This window comes from Peromyscus maniculatus, chromosome X, assembly GCF_049852395.1.
Source record: "Peromyscus maniculatus bairdii isolate BWxNUB_F1_BW_parent chromosome X, HU_Pman_BW_mat_3.1, whole genome shotgun sequence".
Lineage (NCBI taxonomy): Eukaryota > Metazoa > Chordata > Mammalia > Rodentia > Cricetidae > Peromyscus > Peromyscus maniculatus.
In genome coordinates this window covers 114,736,097-114,761,514 of record NC_134875.1, presented here as the reverse complement: position 1 = coordinate 114,761,514, position 25,418 = coordinate 114,736,097, and the positions used below count along the sequence as shown (strand labels likewise).

The 25,418-nt window shown below is 38.8% G+C and overlaps 1 protein-coding gene across 12 annotated transcripts in view; it reads left to right on the top strand.

The window, feature by feature from the left end:
• The window catches only part of Reps2 (RALBP1 associated Eps domain containing 2), a 251,310-nt gene that overhangs the window by 163,342 nt on the left and 62,550 nt on the right, over positions 1-25,418 (top strand). For 5 of the 12 annotated variants that reach the window (XM_076561820.1, XM_006973223.4, XM_006973224.4 and 2 more), the window contains exon 13: positions 3,154-3,293. The exons of the other annotated variants lie outside the window; for them this stretch is intronic. In XM_076561820.1, the coding sequence (XP_076417935.1) occupies positions 3,154-3,293 (140 nt within the window). The remainder of the gene's footprint in view (positions 1-3,153; positions 3,294-25,418) is intronic. 12 annotated transcript variants of the gene reach the window in all.

Here is a 25,418-nt window from a genome sequence, read left to right as displayed (position 1 = left end):
TTGTGAGGGACCTGCCTTGATTGTATAGTGATACTGGAAAGCCTCTTAGTCTTTGTGGCCATTAGTGCTACAAGATGGTGGCTATTGTTATCTGGACCCCTGACAGGAAGCAGTTTGTGTAAAATGACCGAGTTGGGGTAGGATGATAAGTAATAGGGGCATAGCTTTGTTAAGAGGAAAATAGGGTTCAAAGGTAACAACTGAAGTGTCTGTTTGAGCCATTCTTAGTGCCTCTTCTCAGCTTCACACTTTTAAAATAGCCATCAACGAAGGAAGGAGAACACAGAAAGCAGAGTTGTGGCTGGGATCAGCCCCGGGGAAGGAGCAGAGGGGAAGTACAGAGACACGGAGTTAGTCCACTTGAAGCCAGGACACGGTGCTGCCTCTTTAGGCAGTAGAACTGTGGGGTAAGAGAGACCACCTACCTCATGGGTCTTTTTAGTTTTGCTTTAACTCTTTGTGACTTTTTTCCTCCTTCAGCTTCAGCTCCTCTACCCCCACACCCTAAAAGTGGTTTTAAACCTCATCACATTTTATGCTCTTGAAATTTAAGGACATACTGTCTTAATGTAAGTCAAATAATTGAGGTTTTGTTTTCTTGTTCATATAAACCACAGATACCTATATTCATATATAGTTTTGAACAATAATTCATTTGAGTAGGAGGAAAAACATGGTCATTCTTTCTATGGTGACCATATTTACTCTCTGCTTTTTTTTTTTTTTAAGGATTGGAAGATGTTTTCCGTATTAGTCTGTCCTAGCTTTGAGATATAGAAGTAATAATATTTAACTACTTTTATAATAAGAAAGGCCTTCCATAAATTACAGAAATGAGCTGATATATACCACATTAGTCATAAATTGAGCTTTGTAAATATAGCTTCTGCTGAGTTCTTATCTCCTCAAAATGAATGAAATTATAAAATCTCAAAGGCACATGCTCCATTAGTAATGGTCTGACAAATTTTATATATTATTATTTTAGAAGTTGGCCTCCTAGTCCAATTTGGATAATTTTATTTTCATTATTTCAAACTAGCTATTTACTGAGATGAAAAGTGTCAAACCACCTTCTTATTTTTTTCAAATGGTAAGGACTTGTAGAGGTAAAGGGGAAGAAGAAAAATTAACACTCTGATAGTATGTGGTCCATCATTTTGCCAGTTGCTTGTAGAGTATGTTTTACTTGGTCACAGTCCTGCCATACAGTCTCACTTATTTGGTATTCAAGACTTTTCCATATGAAAATATGAACATGAATATCATATATAGAAAGGAGGTATATGGTATGGGAAAGTATGTATATGTATGTACCAGTATGCGCATCCACATGTGCAAGTACACACAAACTATTACACCTATGTTAGTCTTTCTTCCTTGAGTAGAAGATGTCACCAAAGCTGTATGTGTCACAGAAAGGTTTTTTTTTTTTTCTTAAATTTCTAGTTGGGGATTCCAGTTTTCTTTACAGAGCAATGGTTCTTTAAAAACTTAGTTGTCTTATTATGTTGATTCCCTTTGGTTCTGTTTGACATTGTTAGAGAATTTTTCCCTTTGTTCTTGCCTGTGTTTCCCTCATCTGTTTGGCCAGATACGGTACTAGGACCAATCCAAGAGCATGCCCCATACCATTATTATGCTTGTCTTAAAGATTGTGTCCATACAAGACAAACAAAGCCTTCAGCCACCACAGAGAGACCTTGAGAAGCTTTTTTGTTTTGGGAAAATAAAAACCTTGCCTAGCAACAGTTAATTATGAATTGGACCTTATGGGATCCTGCCCTTCCCTGCTGAACTATTGGTTACTGATGGATTCTGGAGAAGGAGCAGTCATTGTGGTTGTGTACCCACTGAAGAGTTCACTAGACACCAATGCATGGTTCCAAGCCTACAGTCACACACATAAACTACCGTGGGTCTTATAAACAAAGAAGCAAAACAAAATAACAAGCCCCCTAAACCCTCATGAGTGTGGGAAGGAGACTTGGGAGGAAGAGGGGATAATAGGAATTGGAGGGAAATTAGAGAGGGGCTTGTAATAATCCGATGCACTTTATACATGTATGAAGTGGTCAAAGAACAATCTTAATAACAAACAAAACTTTGCTTTGTCAAAAACAACTTTACCCAAACTAAAGGGGTTTAATTGCCATTGATCAACTCTAATTCAGGAAGAACTATTGTAATAGCTAAACACAGAAGCCAGTTTCCTGAAGATAATTTCTTTCTCAGATGTATCTATGCTTCAGAGGTCATTTTCTCCTTTGACGTGAAATCAGCTGAGAACCTGAATAGAAGAGATCCACTTCCTCCATGCTTTTCCTGGTCATCATATTGGGAACTTGTCCTTATCATGAGATCAAAGTATGGAGTTAAATTAATACAGGAAATAAGTAGGTTGCCAAAAAATATCCTAGCTGCTACTGCAGGAAGATATCATGAGCACTAAAACAACATCTTAAAAAATGAAACAGAAACAGACTGGAGTTTGTAACATTCTATCTTTTCTTCCATTTTCTTTAAATGTAATTATTATAGTATCTGAAGTCACCAAGTTAGCTGTGCCTTGTTACACTTTCAAGAAGGTTAAAATTAAGCCTTTGCTTCGAAAATTTCCATTAAACCCTTGTTTTGCAGGCAAGACTAGCTAACCCCCTGAAGCTGATTGATGTGTTTCTTTTTCCTAAGTGTCGTTTGTGACATAACCCTTGCAATTGAGTTCTTAGTCACAGCATGGCTGTCCCCATTCCATATGTGCTTGCTACCACTTTGCAAGTAAACCAGTTTTTAAATCAGTTAATACCATGAAGCCCTTTCCCTAAAATCCAGAAGTATGAATGCTGGAAAGGCTTACACACCATTCTTATTAACAACTATGACAGAGACTGATTGGAATTAGTACAGAACATTTTTGGAGAGAGTATAAATTTAGGCCTATGGCATAGTAGGGCTAAAGATCCCAACCATGGCTGCATTTGGACAATTATTGTACACAGTGCCATTGAAGGGATGGTAGGATTTCTAGCTGCTTTTTGGCAGCTTGTCTGTTCTCTGCATTCATTTTGACTTTGGGGTATTTTCTATTTCAACCCAGCTTCAGGGAATACAGCTCTACTCTTTCCCCTCTGACCTTCCCTTATTTTGCTACAGATCTTACTCTAGCACCTCCATAGAAGAGACCATGAAAAGGGGTGAGGACCCTCCCACCCCGCCACCGCGGCCACAGAAAACCCATTCCAGAGCCTCCTCCTTGGATCTGAATAAAGTCTTCCAGCAGCCCAGTGTGCCAGGTGAAGTGCTGCCTTCCCCCAAGTCCTTCCCTTTCCTGTTGGAGCCGGTATATGTCTCTGCTGCAAAGGCCTCTGTGTCAGAGAAAAGAGCAGACAGACCTGGCAGCTTTCCTGGCCATGCAACTCTTTATGTTGCTGTGATATTCTTGGGCAGGAAAAATCCCAGACAAATACATAGCATATGAATCTGGAGACTTGCCCACACTGCTGAGGATGAAGAATTATGAAGTTCTTCTTTACTAACAGAACAAAAATGCTTCAACTCCAGGCATCCCACAGTGTGCTTGGCTGCAGTCTTGCCCTCTATATTATGGTAATTTGTAAATAAGATCACTGGCATTTTCCTGAGACACTGTGTGGTTCTTGAGGGTCAGAGCTCAGTGATCAGCACCTAGCCAGAACCTTCTATGGCAGTTTATCCTTGTGTTCTTAGGGTTAATGCAGAAGACTCCAAATCTGACTAATTTGGGTGGGCTGCTTTGGGTTTCTGTTTTTTTTTTAAGCCAAAAGCTGCACCAGGGCTGAGGGGTGTCAGAGAGGATTGCCTTTCCCTCTACTTCCCGTGTGGTAGGCTGTGTCTTAGGAAAGCTAAGGAATAAAACGTAAGAGACATACCTTTGCTTCAGTACAGGTGACAGTATATATAGATAGCACTGTCTCAGATGTCATTTGGGGAACAGCAAGGGCCTTTCCACTGACGTATGTAGGTGAACTATCAGTATGATTTCCTGAAATGTTTTCGCAATCTGTGTGCAGTTTAAATCAAGGCAGACTTGGCTGCTAGTGATGTGTAGATTATTACCCTTTCTGCTAAAGCAAAGAGTCTCATTGGCTCTAATATTAGCATGATCTCAGTGTCCTGGCAGTGCTCAGGATGTTTCACTTATTCTAATAAAGTATTCTCCTCATAGTAAAGTTATAGATTATATTTTAATATACTCGAATCTGGAACTCTCTATGAAACTGATTCTCTGTAATGAGTTCATCAGATAAAAATTTCCCCCCATACTTTGATCCAAATTCTGACATAATTTCATAGTGACTTGTCTCTAGGGTAAGAGTAGCCGTGAGTGATGATTTTGTTATGAAAATTTCCCTTGGTTATAGGATTAGGAACTAGAAGACTCCACTATGTATGCAAGAAGATTAAAATAATCTGGGTAGCTGTGTCAGTATTTCCTTTGCAAGGACTGAGAATGGAAATGTATGTGCATCTCTCAGTGTATTTGGAGCTTAGCGTTGCTGCTTTTTACCTGTTTGTTTTTTTCAGAGACTGAGTAATCTTTGTGTGCCACAGACTCTTTATCTTTAAAGTAAGGCCAATATATACCTCATGGGATTGTAACGCTTTGGTTAGCTGATAAACATACTGCAAATATCACCCCATCTGCTTCAGACACCTTAATATGCACCCAAGGCTCATATTGCCATGGCTGGAAAGTTCTAGGAGCAGCCCTGATACTTTATTCTTGAGTGATGAGGATAAAGCCCCATGACTCCTTGATGTCAGTGAACAGTTCTGTAATCCTTTCTAGAATGTTTTTCAGAAGGCTTCCAGTGGGACCAGACTCTAGTTTAGTCTGTCATAGTACCCATTTGTTAGCAAACCTTGTATTTTTCTTTCCTCCTGCTCCATTTCACCTTGCCCACAGCCAGATAAAATACATTCTCAAGTTCCCATCTCCAGGCTGCTTTAGGGAGACCCTGAATTTAGGCAGTAATCTTTTAACACATTCAATGGTGACATGTATGTCTTGATGAAAAATATTTTGGTTTGATAAATGTCTTGGAGAAAACCCTTGTGGTATGTTTAGATAAATCTAATAGTCGTATAAAAAATAGCTGAGGGGGAGCTGGAGAGATGACCCAATGGTTAAGAGCACTGGCCGCTGTTCCAGAGGACCTAGATTCAATTCCTAGCACCCAAATGGATGCTTATAACCTGATGCAACTCTAGTTCCAGAGGATCCAACACCCTCTTCAAGCCTCTGTGGACACTGCATGTGTGTGGTTCACAGACCTACATGCAGCCAAAGCACACCTACATGTCAAATAATCAATAAATCTAAAGATTAAAAAATAGCTTGGCTGAGAGATCTGTTCATAGTTTAATTCCACTGTCTTTTGAGAACAGGTTTACACAACTGAATTTTTTTGTTTCCATACAGGAGCTTACTATTTAGCCCAGGTTGGCCTCGAAATCACTATGTAGTCCCAGGCTGGTCTTGAATTTGTGGGGGAACCCTCCTGCACCAGTCTCTCAAGTGCTGTAGTAACAGGTGTGAGCCACTATCCCAAGCCTACACGAAAGGCTTACAGAAATGAACTTTTAACAAGCAGTTTGAATTTATCTCATGAAGAATAGAACGTCTCTGTAGTCTAAAAATCAGGTGGGATCACCGTGGTTTCAGTTTCTGCTGCTGTGGTACAGCACGGTGACCAAGGCAACTTAGCGAGGAATAAGAAGAGGCCCTCATTATGATGGTGGAAGAGGATAGCAGTGGGCAGGCACGGCACCCGGGGCAGCGGACTGAGAGCTGGCAGCTCACCACTTCAACCACAAGCAGGAAGCAGAGCAAACTGAAATGGCCCAAGTGCTTAAGCTTTTAAAGCCTGGCCTCAACGATACACGTCTTCCATCAAGGCCACACTTCCCCAACAGGGCTACCAATTGAGTATTAAGTATTCAAATGCCTGAGAATGTGGGGGACATCTCACTCAACCCGCCGCACATTGCAGCTACTACATTTGTTTCTATGTTCCTTCTTACAGAACAGTACGAAAGTTTTTCTGAATTATGCACAATTTTTATTATGTCCCATATTTCTAGAAAATAACAAAAAGTGACAAACCAGAAAGGCTTAAAGTGGAGAATAAACCTCCCAGAGGAGTCCACCTAAGAGAACTTCTGTGACCTTTTTCATTGCATTTGTTTTTAGACATCATTTTAGGTAAATGGGATCAGACTATACTTGCTGTTCTGTGTCCTGTCCTTTCCAGTTAGCCATTTTTTCTATTTCATAGTGAAGAACCGTATCATTCCTTTTAATGCATGTGTGATATGGATGTACCATAGTTGATTATGTCTTGGTAGAGAATTTCCCACCAACAGACAAAAATATACTTTTCCTCTTCCATAATCCTACCTTGCTCTTAGGTTACAAACAAGGCAAAAATTATCAATGATTTCAAATCCATACTTTTGTTCACTCATCTGATTATTTCTTGTGCTAAGTCCTAAATGTAGGAGTTTTGAGATAAAAAAAACTGTAGATGTTTCATTTTTTGTTTGTTTTTTTATGACAGGGGTTCTCTGTGTTGCCCTGGCTGTCCTAGAACTTGCTCTGTAGACCAGGCTGGTCTTGAACTCACAGAGATCCACCTGCCTCTGCCTCCTGAGTGCTGGGATTAAAGGTATCCATCACCAGCACCTGGCTAGCTGTAGATGTTTAAAGTGTAAATGTATGTTGCTAGACAGCTTCAGAAAACTTACTTCATTTCTAGCACTGCCTGAGAGTGTTCCCTTACACCGTCACCATCATGGCTCAGTCTTCATCTTTTTGGATATAGGCAAAACTTTCCTGATTCTTTGTAAGGTCAAGCAGCCTTTCATATTAATATTGTCCATTATTTCCTCTTTTGTGACTCATCTGCTCACAAGATTCACCCAGCATCTGTTGACTAATCACAGATACTACTTATTTTATCTTTCTATCTTGCGTGAGAGCTTTTGTACTTCTCTTATCCAAGGTGTGTAAGAATGTCAGCATCGGCAGCCTATATGATTTACTGCTTTGCTAGGTCCTTGTCCCTCCAGTCTCCCCTTCTGCTAATTTTGTCTATCTGGGCTGCTCTGTTTATAAAATCAAGACTAAGGGAAGGTATGGGAAAGTGGGGAAGATGGCTTGAGATGAAGCAAAATATTGACTTAAGTTGAAAAACAAAGCTAAAACAAAGCCTTCTTTTTTAAAAAAAATGGGACCCACGGGATGGTAGAAAGCAGTGTGTGCTGCCAATGTGCTGAGAGATAGTAGCTTAAAACGTAATGATCATATGGAAAAGAAATTGGATGGGGCTAGAGAGATGGCATAGTAGCAAAGAGCATTGGCTGCTCTGTCCAGAACCCAGAACCCACATGGTTGCTCATGTAACTCCAATTCTAGAGGATCAAGCATCCTCTTTGGACTTCTATGGGCACTAGCCATGCATTTGATGCACATATATACATGCAGGCAAAATACCCATATTCATAAAGTAAAGTAAATAAATCTAAAATAAAAATTAAGAAGCCAGGAGTAGTGGTATACTTCTTTAATACTAGCTCTTGAGAGGCAGAAGCAGGTGCATATCTGTGAGTTCAAGACCAGACTGGTCTACAAAGTGAGTTCAAGCCCATCCATGGTTACAGTGAGACCATTTCTCAAATATCAACCACCAAAAAGAAAAAAGAAAGTAGAAAGAAAATGGATGGAGAAGAGTGTAAAGAATTGAGAGTGCGAGAGGAAATGAAGAGAAAGATGAGATAGTTAGGTAAGAGTAACATTTTATGCAACAAGAAGCAACAGTCACCAGGCATGGTTGCACACGTCTTTAATCCCAGTACTCAGGAAGCATAGGCAGGCTGATCTCTGTGAGTTCAAGGCCAGCCTGGTCTACAGAGTAGTTCCAGGACAGCCAGGGCTGTTACACAGAGAAACCCTGTCTTGAAACTCCCACTCACCAAAAGAAGCAACAATCAATAAAAATGAACAAGGGCACCAGGTGGTGGCAGCACACGCCTTTAATCCCAGCATTCAGAAGGCAGAGGCAGGTGGATCTCTGTGAGTTCAAGACCAGCCTGGTCTACAGAGTGAGTTCCAAGAAAGGTGCCAAAGCTACACTGAGAAACCCTGTCTCAAAAAACAAAACAAAACAAAAAAATGAACAAGGGCAAGTTTGGTAATGTAGGACAACAGGCTTCAACTTTGAGAGTTGAGGATGTGTAATTTATAGGAGGCCACTAGGAACAGGCATCAGACTAAGTGTGGGCTTTCATTAGAGAAGGTGACATAATCTGATCATGTAATTTGTTATAGCTAATCCTTGTCTTGAAGCCATCTACTCACCAGACTTACACAGCTGCTGTGTTTGAAAGATGAGAGAAAAGTGTGAGAGTGGGCCCACACACTTGCACACACCAATACACAAATACATGTAGTAATTATGCGAGGAAGTCTAAGTCAGGTGTGCCACAGATCTACAAAACCTAGAGGTAGTCAAGCCTGGGGCCTGCTGGATGATGATTTGGTTTTGTAGGTCTATTATTGTAGCCATGAAACATCTATTACTGAAATCCCTGTAAGAGAAATCATACAGTTAAGCCAGTCCTTTTTATAATTGAACTTGCTTTTCTCATTACAATGATCCATTTTCCCCATAAAATGTTTTATTTCCTCTTCTATTGGATGCGACTTCCCCTCCTTTCATTCTTGACCTGTTCTTCCAAAGCCATGTCTAAGGTTTGCAGCATGAGGTTTCTATGGTAATGGTAAAAAGCTTTAGTTCTGCTTTACCACAATGGCCCTATCTATTTTTGTTATTGAGAATCCTGGCAGAGCACAGAGATTGTGAGGAGTTATAGCTATTCCTTTAAAGATTCAGACTAGTGACTTCTACTACTTCCATTCTGACCAAGGGCACAAAAACCGGTCCTATGGATATATCTGTGAAATAGGGTAGCTGTTTTCTAATGGCACCTTTTTGCATTAAAAGAGGAGGGTAGATATTGATTGACAGCTTTTTCTATCATACTTCCTATGACCACATCCATTAAGAGCCACACATTAAAACCATTGTGATGGCTGAACAAAATACTCTCATAGGTAATGGCTTCCTATGAGTAGCAAATTTCCCACCAGTGATGGTTCCTGTTATGTGCCAAGTAGACAACATCTGGAACTACTGTGGAAGGGAGTCTCAGGGATTGTCTAGATTGGGTTGGCTTGTAGGCATGAGGCCCTGTCTACTACGGAGGTACCATTCCCTGATTGGGATCCTGGACTGTGTGAATGAAGAGGGGGACGGAGCGGAGGTAGACATTTGTAGCTCTCTGCTTCTTGACTGGGGATGTGATGTGACCAGTTGCTTTAAACTTCTGTTGCTGCTGTGACTTCTGTTATGATGGACTGGAACCTGGAATTCTGAGCTAAGATAAATCCTTTCTCCCTTAAGTAGCTTTTGTCAGAGTGTTTTTTTAAAATTACAGCAACAGAAAAGAAACTAAGATAATACCTTGCTTCAAAAATATTGATAATAAAATTCATTCCATAATTAAAATTACAGTGCATCCATACCATAAGATCTTATGAATCTGTTCAAAAGAATGATGTCTGTATACTTCTTAGAAAACATCTGAGATAAATTAAGTGAAAAAGACACATTGCCAAATATTTGTGCTTGTAAATGTATAGAAAATTCCCAGAAGAATACTTTTATTTATTTTTGAGATAAGGGCTCAAAACCTGTAACCCAGTTTTACCTGCTTCCACCTTCCAAATACTAAGGTTATTATGCCTGGCTCAGGATGATTGGTAAGAGATGGTTGCCTCTGGGGAAAGGAACATTATGATCAGGGACAGGAATGAAAGACAGTTCTACTTTCATTCATTCTTGTAAATATTGCCTCATATACATTTATTATCTACTATGCTGTAAGGTATAGCAATGGTACATGAAAATTCACAGGTATTTTTTTCTGGCTCAATTCACCCATATCAGAGTTACCTGCCATTCCGGAGTATCTTTTTAACCATCTGCTACCACCTCCTGGAATGCAGCTGAAATGACAGAATCATTCTGGAGCATCCTTCCAGGTGCTGCTGTATTCTTCAGATTACATTTCTCTTCCCTTTCAGTACAGGGGAATGGAGGACTTCCCAAAGCCTCTGCTGTGAGTTGTGTGCTCAGATAAGGGCTCTGGCTTAACTTGGGAGGTGAGTGTTGTCTACTCAGTGGTGAGCTGGGAGAAATCTGTCAGGGATTTTCTACATATGACTATTTCTCTCTGTCACTTGAGAAATAAGAAACTCCTTGGAAGTAAAAGATGTTTTCAAGGTTAGACTTTTCTCTCAAGTTCTCTGAAGGATACATTTGGTCAGCTCTGATTTGTAGATTGCCTCAGTCTCTTTCCTGTAAGAGCTAGTTATTTCTCTTTGAAATTTAGCAGAATTTAAAATTTTAGCAGGATTATGGGATTCCTGCTCCACATCTAATATTTGAGGCCCATGGTACAAATGCAGTCTGAGCAGTTTTATTTTTATAAGTTGAAGTATTATTAAGATATAATTCACACACCGTCTCTTACCCTTGAAAAGTATACAGTTCAGTGGCTTTTGTGTATTTATAGTAATATACTATAAACATACATCCATACTCTCTAATTTCAGAACATTTTCAACACCCCCAGAAGAAATCTTTATCCATTCCCAGCCATTTTTCATTCTACTCTTTCCTCCCTCCAGTCCCTGGTAACCACCTACCTACTTTGTATTTCTATTTCTATGGATATGTGTGTTCTGAACATTCTGTATTAATAAAAAACATGCTCTTTGAGACTGCTTTCTTTCATTTAACTTACAGTTTTCAATGTTCATCCACATTGTAGCATGATAGATGTACCACATCTGTTTTCATTGTTTATCTCTTGATGGGAGTTTGGGTTGTTTCTACTTTTGACAATTCTGGATAGTTCTTTGATCATTCATGTCCAAGTTTTCATGAAAACATGCTTTTGCTTGTCTTGGATATATACACAGGAGTAGAATATCTGGTTCATATGACAACATTATACTGAATATTTTGAGAGTTTTTTGAACTGTTTTCCAAAGCAGCTTTACCGGTTTACCACTTCACTAGTAATGCATAAGGATTCCAATCCATTTACATCCTTGACATATTTGGTATAGCTTTTTTATTTTAGCTTCCTAACAAGTGTGAATCTATTTATATGTCATGTTGGAAGAAATATCCATAAGAATCCTTTCCCCATTTAAATTTTGGTATTTTTGTCTTTTATTATTAATTTGTAAGTTTTTTTTATAAATGTATTGTAGATACAATTTTATTTTCTGATCTTTCATATACAAATATTTTCTCTTATTCTGTGTGTTTGTCTTTTGCAGTTTTCTTTTTTTAATTGAAAAGAGATTCTTCTCTCAAACAATACATCCAGACTAGTCTCCCTTCCTTCATTGTCCCCCCACCTCTCCTCTCTCTAGGTCCATGTCTCATCCGTTTCTCTTCAGAAATGAGTAAGCCTCCAAGAGACAACAACCACACATGGCAGAACAAGATTCAGTAAGACAAAGCAAAAGCCCTTATCGAGGCTGGACAGGGCAACCCAATAGAAGGAAGAGTTTCAAGAGCATGCAAAAGCCTCAGACACACCCACTCCCACTGTTAGGAATACCACAAAAACACCAATAGTCATAACATACACACAGAGGACCTGGTGCAGACCCCTGCAGGCCCAGTGCGTGCTGCTCTGTGAGCCCATGTGAGCCCTGCTTAGTTGATTCAGTGAGCCATGTTCTCCTGGGGCCCTCCATCCTCTCTAACTGCTACAGTCTTTCCTCCCACTCTTCCATGGAATTCCTCGAGCTGGCGGTGGGTGGGTGGGGGGTCAGATGGAGACCTACAATTTAGACATTCTCTCTGCATAATGTCTAACTGTGGGTCTCTGCACTTGATCCCATCTGCTGCTGGAGGAATGGGTCTCTGATGACGACTGGGCAGGACGCTGATGTATGAATATAGCAGAATATCAGTAGGAATCATTTCATTGAATTTTTTTTTGCCAGTAGTGTTTGGTTCTACCATAGTTGTCTGGACTATCCAGTCTGGGGTTCCTGGCCATCCAATCTGTATCGGGCATGGGCTCTTTGTGGTGTGGGCCTCAAGTTAAACCAGACATTGGTTGGCCATCCACTCCCACAAGTTCTGTGCCACCATTGCCCCAGCACATCTTGCAGGCAGGACAGATTGTAGGTCAAAGGTTTCGTGGCTGGTTCAGTTTCCAGGTTTCTTTTTCAGTAGCCTTCAGTGTTCTCATTTCTGATGCATATATGTTATGGTTGTGTAGCTTGATCCTCTTATGGGATTGCTAACAGTAGGAACCAGGGCTGTCTCTAACTCTTTTCTGGCTTTTAGGATCCTACTCCTTATACTGGGTTGCCTTGCCCAGCTTTAATACAAGGGTAGGTGCTTAGGCTTACTGCAACTTGATATGCCATGTTTTATTGATAGTCATGGGAGACCTGTCTTTTCCTGGATGGAGACGGAAGAGGAAGGGCCTGGGGGTGGGGACGGGGGCCTGGGGGAGGGACTGGGAGCTGAGGCTGGGATGTAAAATAAATAGATGAATAAAAAAACCTCACACATCTTTTGGCATGTAAAAAAGTATGCAATATTAAAAAATGTTCAAAAGGAAAAGAAAAGATTTGGAATAATAGTCTAGTATTGCAATTCAAGGAGCTACTCAAAGAACAACACTAAAAGAACAATAATCCAGATCTTGCCGAGAGCAATAACAAAGAGCAGAACCTACACAAAACAGCCAGAGGATTTAAAAAATGAGAAAAACCAGCTTAAGAATTGTTTCATTAGAAAATGTTAAAATTTGAGCAGAATCAACAAATCTTTATCTCCACGTCTTTTGCATTTTTGAAGGTACCCTTTGAATCACAACCTTTTAAAGCTTTTCTAGGGTTCAGTTTAGCAGTTTTTGTTGCTTATACTTTCAGTTTCCTAAGAAATCATTGCCTAGCTCAAGGCTCCAAAAATTTACTCTTCTGCAAAAAGTTTCATGTTTGATTTTAAAATTTGTCTCTATAGTCCATTTTAAGTTAATTTTTGCATATGAGTCAGAAGTCCAGTTTTATTTTTTTATGTACGTTTATCCAGTTTTCCCAGTATCATTTGCTGAAGCCTGTTAATTTTTGGATAATGTTATAGAAAGTCAATTACCCATACAAGTTTGTGTTTATTTCTAGAGTCTTAATTCTATTCCATTAACCTTTATGTCTACACTCAGTGAATATCACATTGTCTTTGTAATTGTATATTTGTACTTCTTTTGTTTTTAAAAATTATTTTTATGTATGGATGGTTTGCCTGCAAGTGTGTCTGTGCACCATGTGTGTTCCGAAGGGTGATTATATCCACTGGAACTAGAGTTATGGACAGTTGTGAGGCACCAGGTGGGTGTTGGGGATTGAACCCAGGTCCTTTGGCAGAGCAGCCAGAGCTCTTAACTGCTGAGCCATCTCTCCAGCTTTTTGAAACATTTTTTTTTAAGATTGTAATTTAATTCCATCTCTCCCTTCCCTTTCCTCCCTTCAAACCCTCCCATCTACCCTCCCTGCTCTCCTTCAGAGTCAGAGCTCTTGTAGTATGTTTTGGTTTCAGGAGCTACAAGACCTTCTACTTTATTCTTTTTTAGTATTTTTCATTATTCTGATTCTCTAGCATTTCCATATGAAATTTAGGATTAGCTTGTCAGTTCCTGCAAAAAAAAAATCTGATTGGTGTTTCAGTAGGGACTGCATTAATATATAGGTTAAGTTTGGTTAGTATTATTGTCTTAATAATAATGTCTTCTACTGCCTAAATGCAGACTGGCTTTTTGTTCATTTAGGTCTTTAAATTGCTTTCAATAGTGTTTTATACTTTATAAACACACAGATCTTATACTTACTTTGTTAAATTTATTCCTAGGAACTTTGTTCTTTTTAAATTGAATTCTAAATAGAGTTTTTAAAGGAAAATTCATTTTCAAAGCCTTCAACTGATAGATAATACATAGAAATACAGTTGGCTTTAGTTTATTTATCATGAATTCTGTAACCTCATCAATTTTTTGTCTGGACACATCTTATTATGAAGTTTACGTAGTGAGATGGGGTACATGCTTAATCTTGGGCTCCTAACAGCTTAGCTAATAATCCTTCAACTACTCACAAATTAAAGATGAAGTCCCTTTTAGTGTTTGGAAGACACTGGTAGGATCGTTATTGAATGTTATATTATTTCAGTTTAAATTTTTCTCTTGTGTATGAAATAATTGCTCTAGGACCATTTATCAGGTAGTATATATGCTTTCTCTATGAAGTGGCCATTCTACCTTAAGTCAGCCTTCCCTATTTATACTTCTGGGTTTTCACTTCACTACTGCCTACCACCATATAATAGCTACGAGTGACAAGAATTTGTGTCTTACTTTATACAGAAGATACAGTTAAAGCATTTTGTGTGCTTTATCTTCAAAGTCCAAGGTCATTGAGTCAGTAGCAGTTAAAACTAGGATCTTAATTATGTGCTCTAATACTAGGAACCCATTTTGCAATCGCAAAGGGGGCAATGTTTCTCTTCTGTCTCTTCCATTTGCGTTTCCCATTTCATCTGCTCAAATATTTCATAGGATTGTCTACTGAGCTTCCTCTGATGGAAGTGGTACAGAGCAGGAGACATCAAGCTGTTACTTCTTTTACTCATTTACCTCACATTGCTTTTCCAGCCAGCTGGATGAGAACTCCTCTTCACCGAGACTCAGGCCTTTAACTGTCAGTAGTCACTTTCTTGGAAGGGCTAAGGGTCCCTTCTAGTTGTCCAGATTGGAGTTCTTGCTTTTAGAGCTGATCTTGCTTGCCATAGAGGGTCTGCTCTAAGAAGTAACCCAACTGGAACTTAGGTTGACAGAGCACTAATGTATCTTTTTGAGGGTTTTAGTTCTTGAGAGATTATAAAAAGGGTTGGCTGCAGGATAGTGTTCCTTTGGCATGCGATTTGAAGTCTAGAAGTTCATATAAACAACGAGAAGTACATTTGGACATTGGCTTAGATGAAATTTTTCAGAGGTATGAGAATAGTCCAGGTTGTTTCCAAGCCGGGGTGTGCCAGGACTCAGCATGAACATCCAGATGAAAAGCAGTCTTTGCAAAGTGTAGGCACTATCTGTCCTTGGCTTCTTTTGCCTTTTCTGCTTCCCATATGTCTTTATTTAGAAGATCTTTCCTTTTCCAACAAATTCTATGCACCTTTCTCTATTAACAATGTGCTGTGGTTTGGGCCTGTAGAAGGTAAAAGCCTGGGGATTTAACAATCTTTGCCAAGACAGGGGTTAAGCCAGTGCCGCTGCTGGGCGGGGTGCATTCTCTTTGTCCACTCTCCAGTTTTATGGAGATTCCTGGCTGGGGAATGCTTTTAGGAGGGTGTGTAGGGGAGTAACAGGACTATAATCTCTGGAGAATGAAGTAGGAATAGTTAGAGTGACTACCCTTTTGAAAATGTGTATAAAAAACTCATTTCAGTAGTAGACAAGTTCCTCCTTGTGTGGACAATTCAAACATGAGCCCTTTTCTCCTCCTCCTTTGTTTTGTTTTCCAGACAGAGTTTCTCTATGTAACACCCCTAACTGTCCTGGAACTTGCTCTGTAGACCAGGCTGGCCTCGAACTCAGAGATCTGCCTGCCTCTGCCTCCTGAGTGCTGGGATGTGCCACCACCACCCAGCTCCATTTCTTGACCTCATTGCCCACCAAGTCCCATGTGCCACCTCACCCCAGGCAGTGTCTCCTGACATTTGGTAGTGCATTTGTGAATGTATATGTGTCCCCATGAAATCAACTTCAGGTTTTACGCCTTTAAAATACTCGAGACCATATTATGCATGTTCTCTTCATTACTTATTCATGATAATATAATTTCCTAAAGATATACTCATGTCTATACTGATAGTTTTGTTTTTCTTTTGTACATAGACTACTTTTTAAAACCTGTATTATGGACAATTTCAAGTTTAGTGAACCAGTTCCATACATTATTTTGCTATAAATCCTTACTATTATATTAATCCCTATAAGGCTGTGTGTGTGAGAGAGGGGGGCTTTTATTTTTAAGTTTTTGTTGGTTGTTAAATTATTTTAAAATTTTTGGTGATATGCAAATATGTTTCATTGACATTTTTGTCCATGCTAATCACTGTAATTTATTCATATTCTCCTCCACTATACTCTGTTGTCCTTCCTCTCCTCCCTCTAGTTATCTTCTATTCTCATTCTAATTAATAAAATTAGCAATAATTCCTAAGTACCAGTTACTATTCAGCCAGTATCCTGATTTTTCCCAACTGTGTCTTTTTGTGTTGGTTTGTTCAAATCAATATTCAAACATATGAATACATGCACATTTGTTCTTGCTTTGATAATTTGTTCCTTAACTGATAAGTTTCTTCCTCAATCAATTTTTCCCTTTATAGTTGTTCATTCATTCATTCATCCATGCACTCATTTGTTCATAAGAAAATCATTCATTCTGTTGACTTCCATTTTCAGGGTTTTGGCTGGTTGCTTATTCTTGCATCTTCTGTACTTGCTATGAACTAGTAGGTAAATCTAGGCTCTATTAGAATCAGATTTGTTCAACAAGAATACTTCCTAGTGATGCTGTGTGCTTCTCCAGTTCCATGTTAGGAGATCTTGATGTTTAATGCCTTTCTAATTTGGATTGTTGGCTTCATTAATGAGTTCTTATAGTATCAGCCTGATCTATGTGATGTGATAGAGATCCCCAACAAGCTTTCAAATAATGATTTTATTAGCCATCGGTCATTGTTGTCTACATGTAGCAATATACTGGTAAATGTTTAAAACCTGTCATTTGCCAAATTTTACTGTGTAAACACTCCTACCCTGGATGCTTTCATGCCTAATGATGTGTCACTGAATATGGATCTGTGAACAGGTGCACACAGCAGGTTCTCACAAGCTTGCATGAGCACTTTCCAGAAAACTGCTGCTCAGGCCCACCATTTCACTGGCCATTGCAAAACTCTGGTACTATATTCTATTAATTTGCCCTTTATTAATTAAGACATGTTCATTTAGCTATTTTCTTGTTGCTGAAAATTGCTATAACCTTTAGTGGTGGTGGTTAGGGCAAGTGTTGTATCCGTTCTATCAGTATTTAATGAGTGCTTACTGCGTGCTTGGCATTGTGCAGAATAGCAAGAGGAACATGGACATGACTCCAAACCCTCCCAGTTTATCTCATGTGACCTGTGATTGTGCGAAGGAAACCGAATGCGGCCATTTGCTAATTAGAATCATCAGTAATGTGTAGGCAGAGGGAATGCAGGGCTTGTTGAAGTAGATGTCAAAACATAGATGGTAGTTTTGAAGGAAAATCTCATCGACTCTTTGTTAACATCTGCATTTGTTCATTTCTCATTGCTAGTTGCCTGGGAGGCTACTCTAAGTAGTTTCGAATCTCATTTGCTCTCCTGGAGCTACAGAATTCATTTTTCCCAAGTGTATCCATGAGGTTGCTTTTCTACTTATCACCTTCAAGACCCGTTATGTCAACACCTAATTCCTGTTAGTACTGAAATTGAAGTCACAAGTATATACAAAGGCAGTAAGAGAACTGTATTATGGTCTGGCATTCCTGGGTTGGAATATATTATAGGAAGGAAGCAGAAACAAGAAGATTCCAGTCTGTTTCATGGTCAAGAAAAAAATGATGATCATGGAGGGACCATTTCTAAGGTCCTAAGTTTTAAAAGAAGAGGCCTGTTAGTGGTAGGGTTAATCCCAGTGGCTATAGTTATGGTGCAGATTAGTTGTCAACTCAGTTTGAACTGTTTAAGACTTACTTAGTCTGACTACTATCAGATTTTTAAAATTTATAGTAGAAAAGAGAGGTCTAGATGATAGAAACTTTTCCCAGGCTGTCTCTATCTTTTTTTTTTTTTTTTGGTCTGTCTCCGTTACTCAGCTATAATGAAAATATTGACTAAAAAAGTACAAGGATTACAGGATGTGCTACTACACTTGGCCATAAGTTTGAATTTTGATGAATTGTACTTTTGTCAGTCTTCCCTTTTTATGGATCATGTCTAAGAAATCTTTGTCTAACTCAAGGTCTTAAACATTTTGTCTCCTTCTAAGTTTCATCATTTTAGCTCTTGTATTCAGATTCATAATTAATTTTGGCTTTATTTTTGCATAAAGTGTGAGTTAATCTCTTTATATTTGGATGTCCAGTTTCCCTAGAACCATTTGTCAAAGAAAATGCACTTCATTTTCTATTACCTTGCCTTGGAATGTTTGTTGAATATCACCTGACTTCTAAGGGTTTCTTTTTAGACTCTCTTCTGTTGACCTCTATGCTTATTCTTATATCAATAATACATTGGATATATACTTTTAAAGATTTATTCTATTATTAATTTATATATGTGTCTGTATAAGTGCAAGTACCAGCAGAGGCCAGAAGAGGGCATCTAATTCCTGGGAACTGGAGTTATAGACAGTTGTGAGCTGCCATTGGGTTCTGGGACTCGAACTTGGGACTGGTGAATCCACTTAATCACATGGTGAAATGCTTGCATTAATAGCATATTTATTTTATTTAGAATTAAAATTTTTTAACTGAATGTATTCTTTGGCATTTTCATACATGTATAAAATAATGCATTCTAGCCATTCTCACTCCACCCTTTATCATCTCCATCCCACTTCTGTCAACCCCACATCTTTCCTACAAATTCCTTTCCCAAATCTATGCCTTTTGTTTTTGTCTTGTGTCACATTGAACTTAATCAGGGCCATCTGTGTGACCAGGGCTTTCGAGCTATTCATTGGAGCTTGGTGTGCTCACTAGCAGGCACACAATTGAAGACAATTACTCTCTCTTCCCAGAATCTTCAGTAGTCAGTAATTCAGCTTGAAGTAAGGCTCCCTGAGTCCTCCTCCATCAATGGCTGATTGTTGACAGAGCCAAGTCTTGAGAAAGACTCAGTGTAGGTAAACTTAGATGCTGAGTTCATCACATAGCAATGACTGTGTTGTGCCTAGAAGATGACATTTCATAGCCCTTCTCCCTATCCTTGGCTCTTAAATTCTCTAACCCTTCTTCTGTGATGTTTCTTGAGTCTGAGAGGAGATGGTATAGCATCTTGTTTAGGGATAGCCAAATCATCACTTTTTCTCTGAACAGCCATGCGTCTCTATATTAATGGCCATTCACTGTAAAGAGAAGCTTCTTTGGTTAAAGATTTGCCTATGAATTTAAACATAATTTTAGAAGGTATAAGGTATTTTGACATCATATATGTCAGCTTAACTCCCTCGACACCAGGCCTAGATTTCCCTATGTGTTTTTAGCTGGGTTTGTAGTACCAGGCATGGGTTCCTTCTTGTGAAGCAGACCTTTTAAATATATTTATTTATTCATTCTCTCTCTCTCTCTCTCTCTCTCTCTCTCTCTCTCTCTCTCTCTCTCTCTCTCTCTCTCTCTCTCTCTCTCTCTGTATACCATGTCACATGTATGAAAGTCAGAGGACAACTTGGGGGAATGGGCGTGTCAGTTCTCTCCTTCCACCTTTATGTGGGTCTCAGGGATCAAACTGAGGTTATCCACTGAATCTTCTCACTGGCCCTTAGTTTGCTTTAAATCAAAAGAATTATTTTAATCATTGTTGCTGTGTGTATAATGTGCATGGGCTTGCATGCAGTGGCTTGTGTGTCTGACCTTCCACCTTTATGTGAGTTCTGGGGTTGAACTCAGATTGCCAAACTTATATGGCAAGTACTTGACCCACTCAACCATATCACTAGCTTATTTTCAGTTTGAGTCTGTTTATAGAATGATCAGGAGCATCCTTTTACTATGACATGACATATTCTTGCTCTGAGGCCTTTTGAAATGCTCATTCCTTGTGTTTAGATTCCCCCACGCCCATCTACCTACTTATTCTTATCTCCCTGAACGTTTCTGCTCTATCTGTTCCTGTCTTGAAGGCTCAAAATGTGAAATCGATTATTGTTCCATAGTGGTAGTAAACTTGACATTATCCTTTTATTTCCCCAGGCCTTAATATTCTCATCTGCAAAGTAGATGAATTGAATTTGACCTTATTACTTTTCCAAACTTAGTCATTAATATTATCCTTATTGAATAAAGCACATGTAAAGTTATCTCTTTTAATTGATAGCAAACTTGTGTACCATTTGATGTAGAATTTAATAGGCTTGTATTTTGGGGATGTGTGCCTATGGATAACCAACAGAAGTAGAGGTAGTGATTATTAGGAAGGCACTCCTGGCAATCCTTTTGTTAAGTACATAGGTACAGCTGTGCCATCACTGTATATGACTGAGTCATCAGGGGATGGATATAAGGTCACAAATACTTTTGTGACTAGAAAGAAAATAATGAACAGTTTCTATTACTGTGAAATAACCACTTTTTGAAACTGTCAAGAAGAAAAAAGGTCCCTCCTGATGAGACCTGTGAAGCTTTTTATCTCTGTACTTGATTGATGCTTAAAAGTCTAGGTCTTCTTGGCAGACTCATTTTAACATTCCCCCTCCTTTAAGTGCCCCCCATTGGAGTTTGAATGCTTTTATTCTCTTCATAAACTATTCTTAGTTAGGGGGATCAGAGCTCTTTTCCATACCTGAAGTTATTCCAAGTTTCTCTCCCCTAAAGAATTGTCCTTCTGTTCTTGAAGCCTTCAGTCGCCACATCTGCTGCTTTATTTTCCCTAAGTTAGAACATGTGTTCCTTTAGCTGATGGTTTGGACCTTGTACAAATCTGAAGGAAATTAGTAAATAGTGATGTTTATGACCGCTGTTTTGCTGAGAATATTCTTTTGGAACAAGCTCTCAATTCTGTAGACCAGGCTGTCTCAGAGCTCATTATATAGCCCAGGTTAGTCTCTAGAGTTCTGGGATTATAAACATGAACTACTATATTCAGCTTGTCTGGAAATTCCTAAGTATAGTGATGTAAGAGGATAAAAAGCATTAGAGGTTAGTGTTTTGGGTACAATCCAGAGGATCAGGCTTAATAAATTTGAAAAATAATTACATATTTTTGGTTGTGAGCCTAGCCTTTAACACTCCAGCACAAGAAAATAATTTTAAACAAGGAGGCTTATTAACATGTTATGTGAATTTAGTATTAAACGGCAAATTCTTTACCTGAACTTTTCAATCTGGCTTTTACGATTTGAGTATTTTTTTTTCTGATTGCTCTTACAAAGATTTTTGCCTTGAAAAAGCCTTGCTGATAGTTGATGTTTCACCTTAACTGGAAGCAACCTGTAATTGCTTCAAGAAGATGGTAACTTGTACATAGAAAAGCATTTTCCCCTTCTCCTCTTATCTCCTTTTCCATTCTAGGGGTAGCACCATTACTATTAGCAGGTAAATTGTAATCATTTGCAAATGTACAAAAGGTTATTCAGTAGACGTATTTTTAAAATTGCACTTTTTGTGAAGGTGTATGTTTTGTTTTGACTGATTGGAACATATAGGATAAAATACTTGAATTTAATTTTAAGTCAAAACCAGATTACAAATATAAGAGAAGGCTCTTCACTAAGTTCAATTCTAGTTATTAAAACATTATGTGAGAGCTTGCTAAACCATGGCAATGTGCTTAGGTGCTGTGGGAGGCAGATGGATTAGATATAAAATTGGTAGAATGAGACTTGATAAATACCTCACATCATGAAATGAAATGAACAGAGAACCATAAACATAAGGAAAAGTTTTTTTTTTCCACAGTAACCAGAGACCGTGTCATTTATGTGTGGTGGGGGAGGACAGACGAGAGGTCCGGGCATACTCATATGTCCTGACTGTCTGCTTTCTTGCAAAAAGCATATGTGCTAGGAGACAAGTCTTGCGGTTTCTCATTTAGATCCCAAATCTGGAACAAAGAAAAATGAATGCATAGTCTTAATTTTCCCTTCTTTTGATTGATGGTAGTGGAAATGACTTTTGGAAGAGAAGGAGGAAGCTTGTAAGATAACCATAGCTTACATCTTGACATGGTAGAGGGAATGGCCTAGAAGTTCCATGATAAACTAAGGGATAAAACAAAGACTATGTAATTCTTCCTAGGCTACTGATATGCTTCTCCAAACTTAAGGGAATACATTCTACTGTAAGATTGTTAATGTTGATTGTATTGTTATTTCTTCCTACACATTTCTAAATAATAGAATTTGTTCTTGACCTTTTAGTACTTGTTATCATCACCTGTCTTTTCTAAGTCTTCAGTATAGCTGTATTCTAATTTGTATTAGAATACATATTTGGTATTTATATTAAGGCCATTAAACCATATAGAAAATTTATCTTTTGTGCTTGTACAGGTTTTAATGCATCTTAGAGTGAATAATAAAACTTGTTTTTTTTCCAGTGTACTTTCCCCTAATTCAACCACAGACTCCATCAGGTTTCTATAGTTCTTATGAACTTCTCACATATCACATATTCTATAAATTTTACATTTTTAGAGAAATATAAACCTCTGGTCCTAAGTGCCTGTTATATATTTTTTCATCATGCTATCTCTCCATATGGTCATTGCAGGATTTTCTTTTTCATTCAACTATGTTAGTTTCCTTCACCCTATCTCCCTTGTTTTATTCTTTCATTGTTTTCTCTCTTGTTTTGATAGAACACATCCTTAAGTGGCTTCCCAGGAAAGGATACACACAGAGAGCTCTTTTTTAATTATACTGGTGTTCAGGCTGCTAGTTTGGGTAGTGCACGAGTTACTTGTTTCATCACTGTAACCAAATACCTGACAAACTATGTAAGGGAGGAGGGGTTTGTCTTGGCTCTCAGTTTGAGAGGATATGGTCCATTGTGGTGGTGGTGGGGAAGGCATGGTGGAATTCATGGTCACTGGAGCATGTAGTTGATACACCTCACATCATTTCCAGATGAGGAAACAGAGTTCAAGTGGTAGGGGCAAGCTATAAAATCTTGAGGTGCACCCCAGTGACCAACTTCTAGTGAGACATTACCTCCTAGAGTTTCCACAGCATCTTAAAACAATGCTACCTCCCAGAGACCAAGAGTTCAAACATATGAACCTGTGAGGAGCATTTCATCTTCAAACCACAATATTCCACTCCTGATACCCACAGTTTCATGGTCATCTCATAATATAAAATGCATTCAGTTCAACTTAAAGAGTCTCCATGACCTTAGCAATTTCAGCACTGTTCCAAAGTTCAAAATTTCTTCTCAGACGCAAAGCAGTCTCTTAACTTTGAGCCTCTATAAAATAAAAATAGAACATGTTATCTATGTTTCCAATATACAATGACATATAGTAAATGTTCCCATTCCACAAGGGAGGAATGAGACACATCAAGGAAAGATCAGACTAAAGAAGATCTAAATGTAGCAGTGCAAACACAATCCTGCATCTCCGTGTTTGGTGACCTGGGCTCATTAGGGCACTATTTGTGCTCCAATGGGTTTGTATAGCCCTACCTCTCTAGTTCTTTTGCTCACAGCATATGTACTCTGTTGGATAGGGTACACTTGGTGTCTTGGAATTGATTTTTGGCATGTTTTATTATCCTGGCATCTCTCCAGTACCCTGGGATCTCCATTACAATGTATGCTTTACTTTCACAGCTGCACACACAGCTGTCTTAGGAATGCCACAGTATATAGAACCTTGGTGCAAGCCTCCATGACCCTCTAACTCTTGACGTTCACATACCTACAAACCAGCAGCATGTGGATAATGCCAAAGTCTGTAGTCTGGCTCCCACACATTATTGCTGCAGTGGCCTCTGTGACTCTTTTTGGATGAACCTGGGAAAACCTGTCCTTAGATGGCAGTTTTTCTGCAGAGAACTTTGAAGGCTCTATCTTTTAGGCATTCTCCTTTCAAGTGAAAGTTTTCCACTGAGTTTACATTATTTGCATTGGAGCCTTTGATGGGTGGGGTCTTACTCTCCAGGTACTTTTTCTGTTCTCTCACTGTGAACCCCAGGTTTCTCTTTAATGATATTAAATTTTTGAATAACTATAGTCACTTTCCCCTCAACCTCCCCGCTCCCAGCTTTACTTGAGTTAAAGTTCCTTCCCTCATCAAACTTCGCATTTCTTTCCATGACTAACCAGGTTTATGTTCCTTTCCTCACCAAATTGCACATTTTCCATTTCTCTAAGCTCCACTTTATTTTCTCTTTCACTATAAATCTAGATCCATGTAACATGCAGTAAACATGCCACAGCCTGAATGTTAACTCTTTTGAAATTTTCTCTATCCAATAAATTAATCCATTACAGTTTAATTCGGCCTAACTCAAGTTTCCAGAATGCAACCAGATTTTTTTTTAACCATAAGGTGATAGGAATGGCCTCTAGCTCAGGTCCCAGTAGAACTTGTCTTTCCCTCTGAAGCCTTTATAGTCTATATGTCTACTGGCATTCCAGTCTTATGATTCCCCGTCAGACTGGCTCATTAAACCTTGACTATACAATCCAAAAGCGTCTCTAGTCCACAGTTCTAGACTTTTGCATATTCTTACTGAAAATATTTCCAAAAGCAGTTTAATGGAGGAGGGCAGGTTTATTTCAGCTCATGGTTTTTAGAAGGCTCAGGCAATATTTTGGTGGGAAAGGCATGGTGAAGTTGATCATCACATGGAGATGGACCAGGAAGCAAAGAGAGTTCAGGAAGTGAAGCTGGGTTGTAAAATCTCCAGGCCTGCCCTAGTGACCTACTTCCTATAGCAAGGCTTCAGTTTCCCCCAACTTCACCATCAGTTTGACAGTTGGAGACAGCGTGTTCCAACACAGGAGCCTATGGATGGACATTCACATTCAAACTGCAAGTATATAGCCACCATCTAAATTTTCTTTAGAATTCTGATACAATTGTTTCAATTAATTCTAGGCTCTAAAGGTACACAAAAACTCTAAAACCTTTTAGATATCTGTTACTTTGTATGTGGCCTGTCTTCTCCCGTTCCCTGCCAAAAGCATGTGGACATTTTCTAATTCCAGTATTTTGTGATGATGTGTCTTGCCATACTTCTGTTTTCTTCCATTGTCCTGGGTGCTCAGTGGGCCCTTTTAATTTAGAAGCTTATACTGTTCATTTCTGGAAATTTTATTAAACCATTTAATTGATTCCTTTTTTCTTATTTTCTGTCTCTATGGAACTTTTATCTGAATATTACCCTACTTTCTGGGAAATTTCCTGAGATTATCTCTGAAACTTTCTATTGAGCTTTCACTTTTTGCTATCGTATTTTAATTTCTG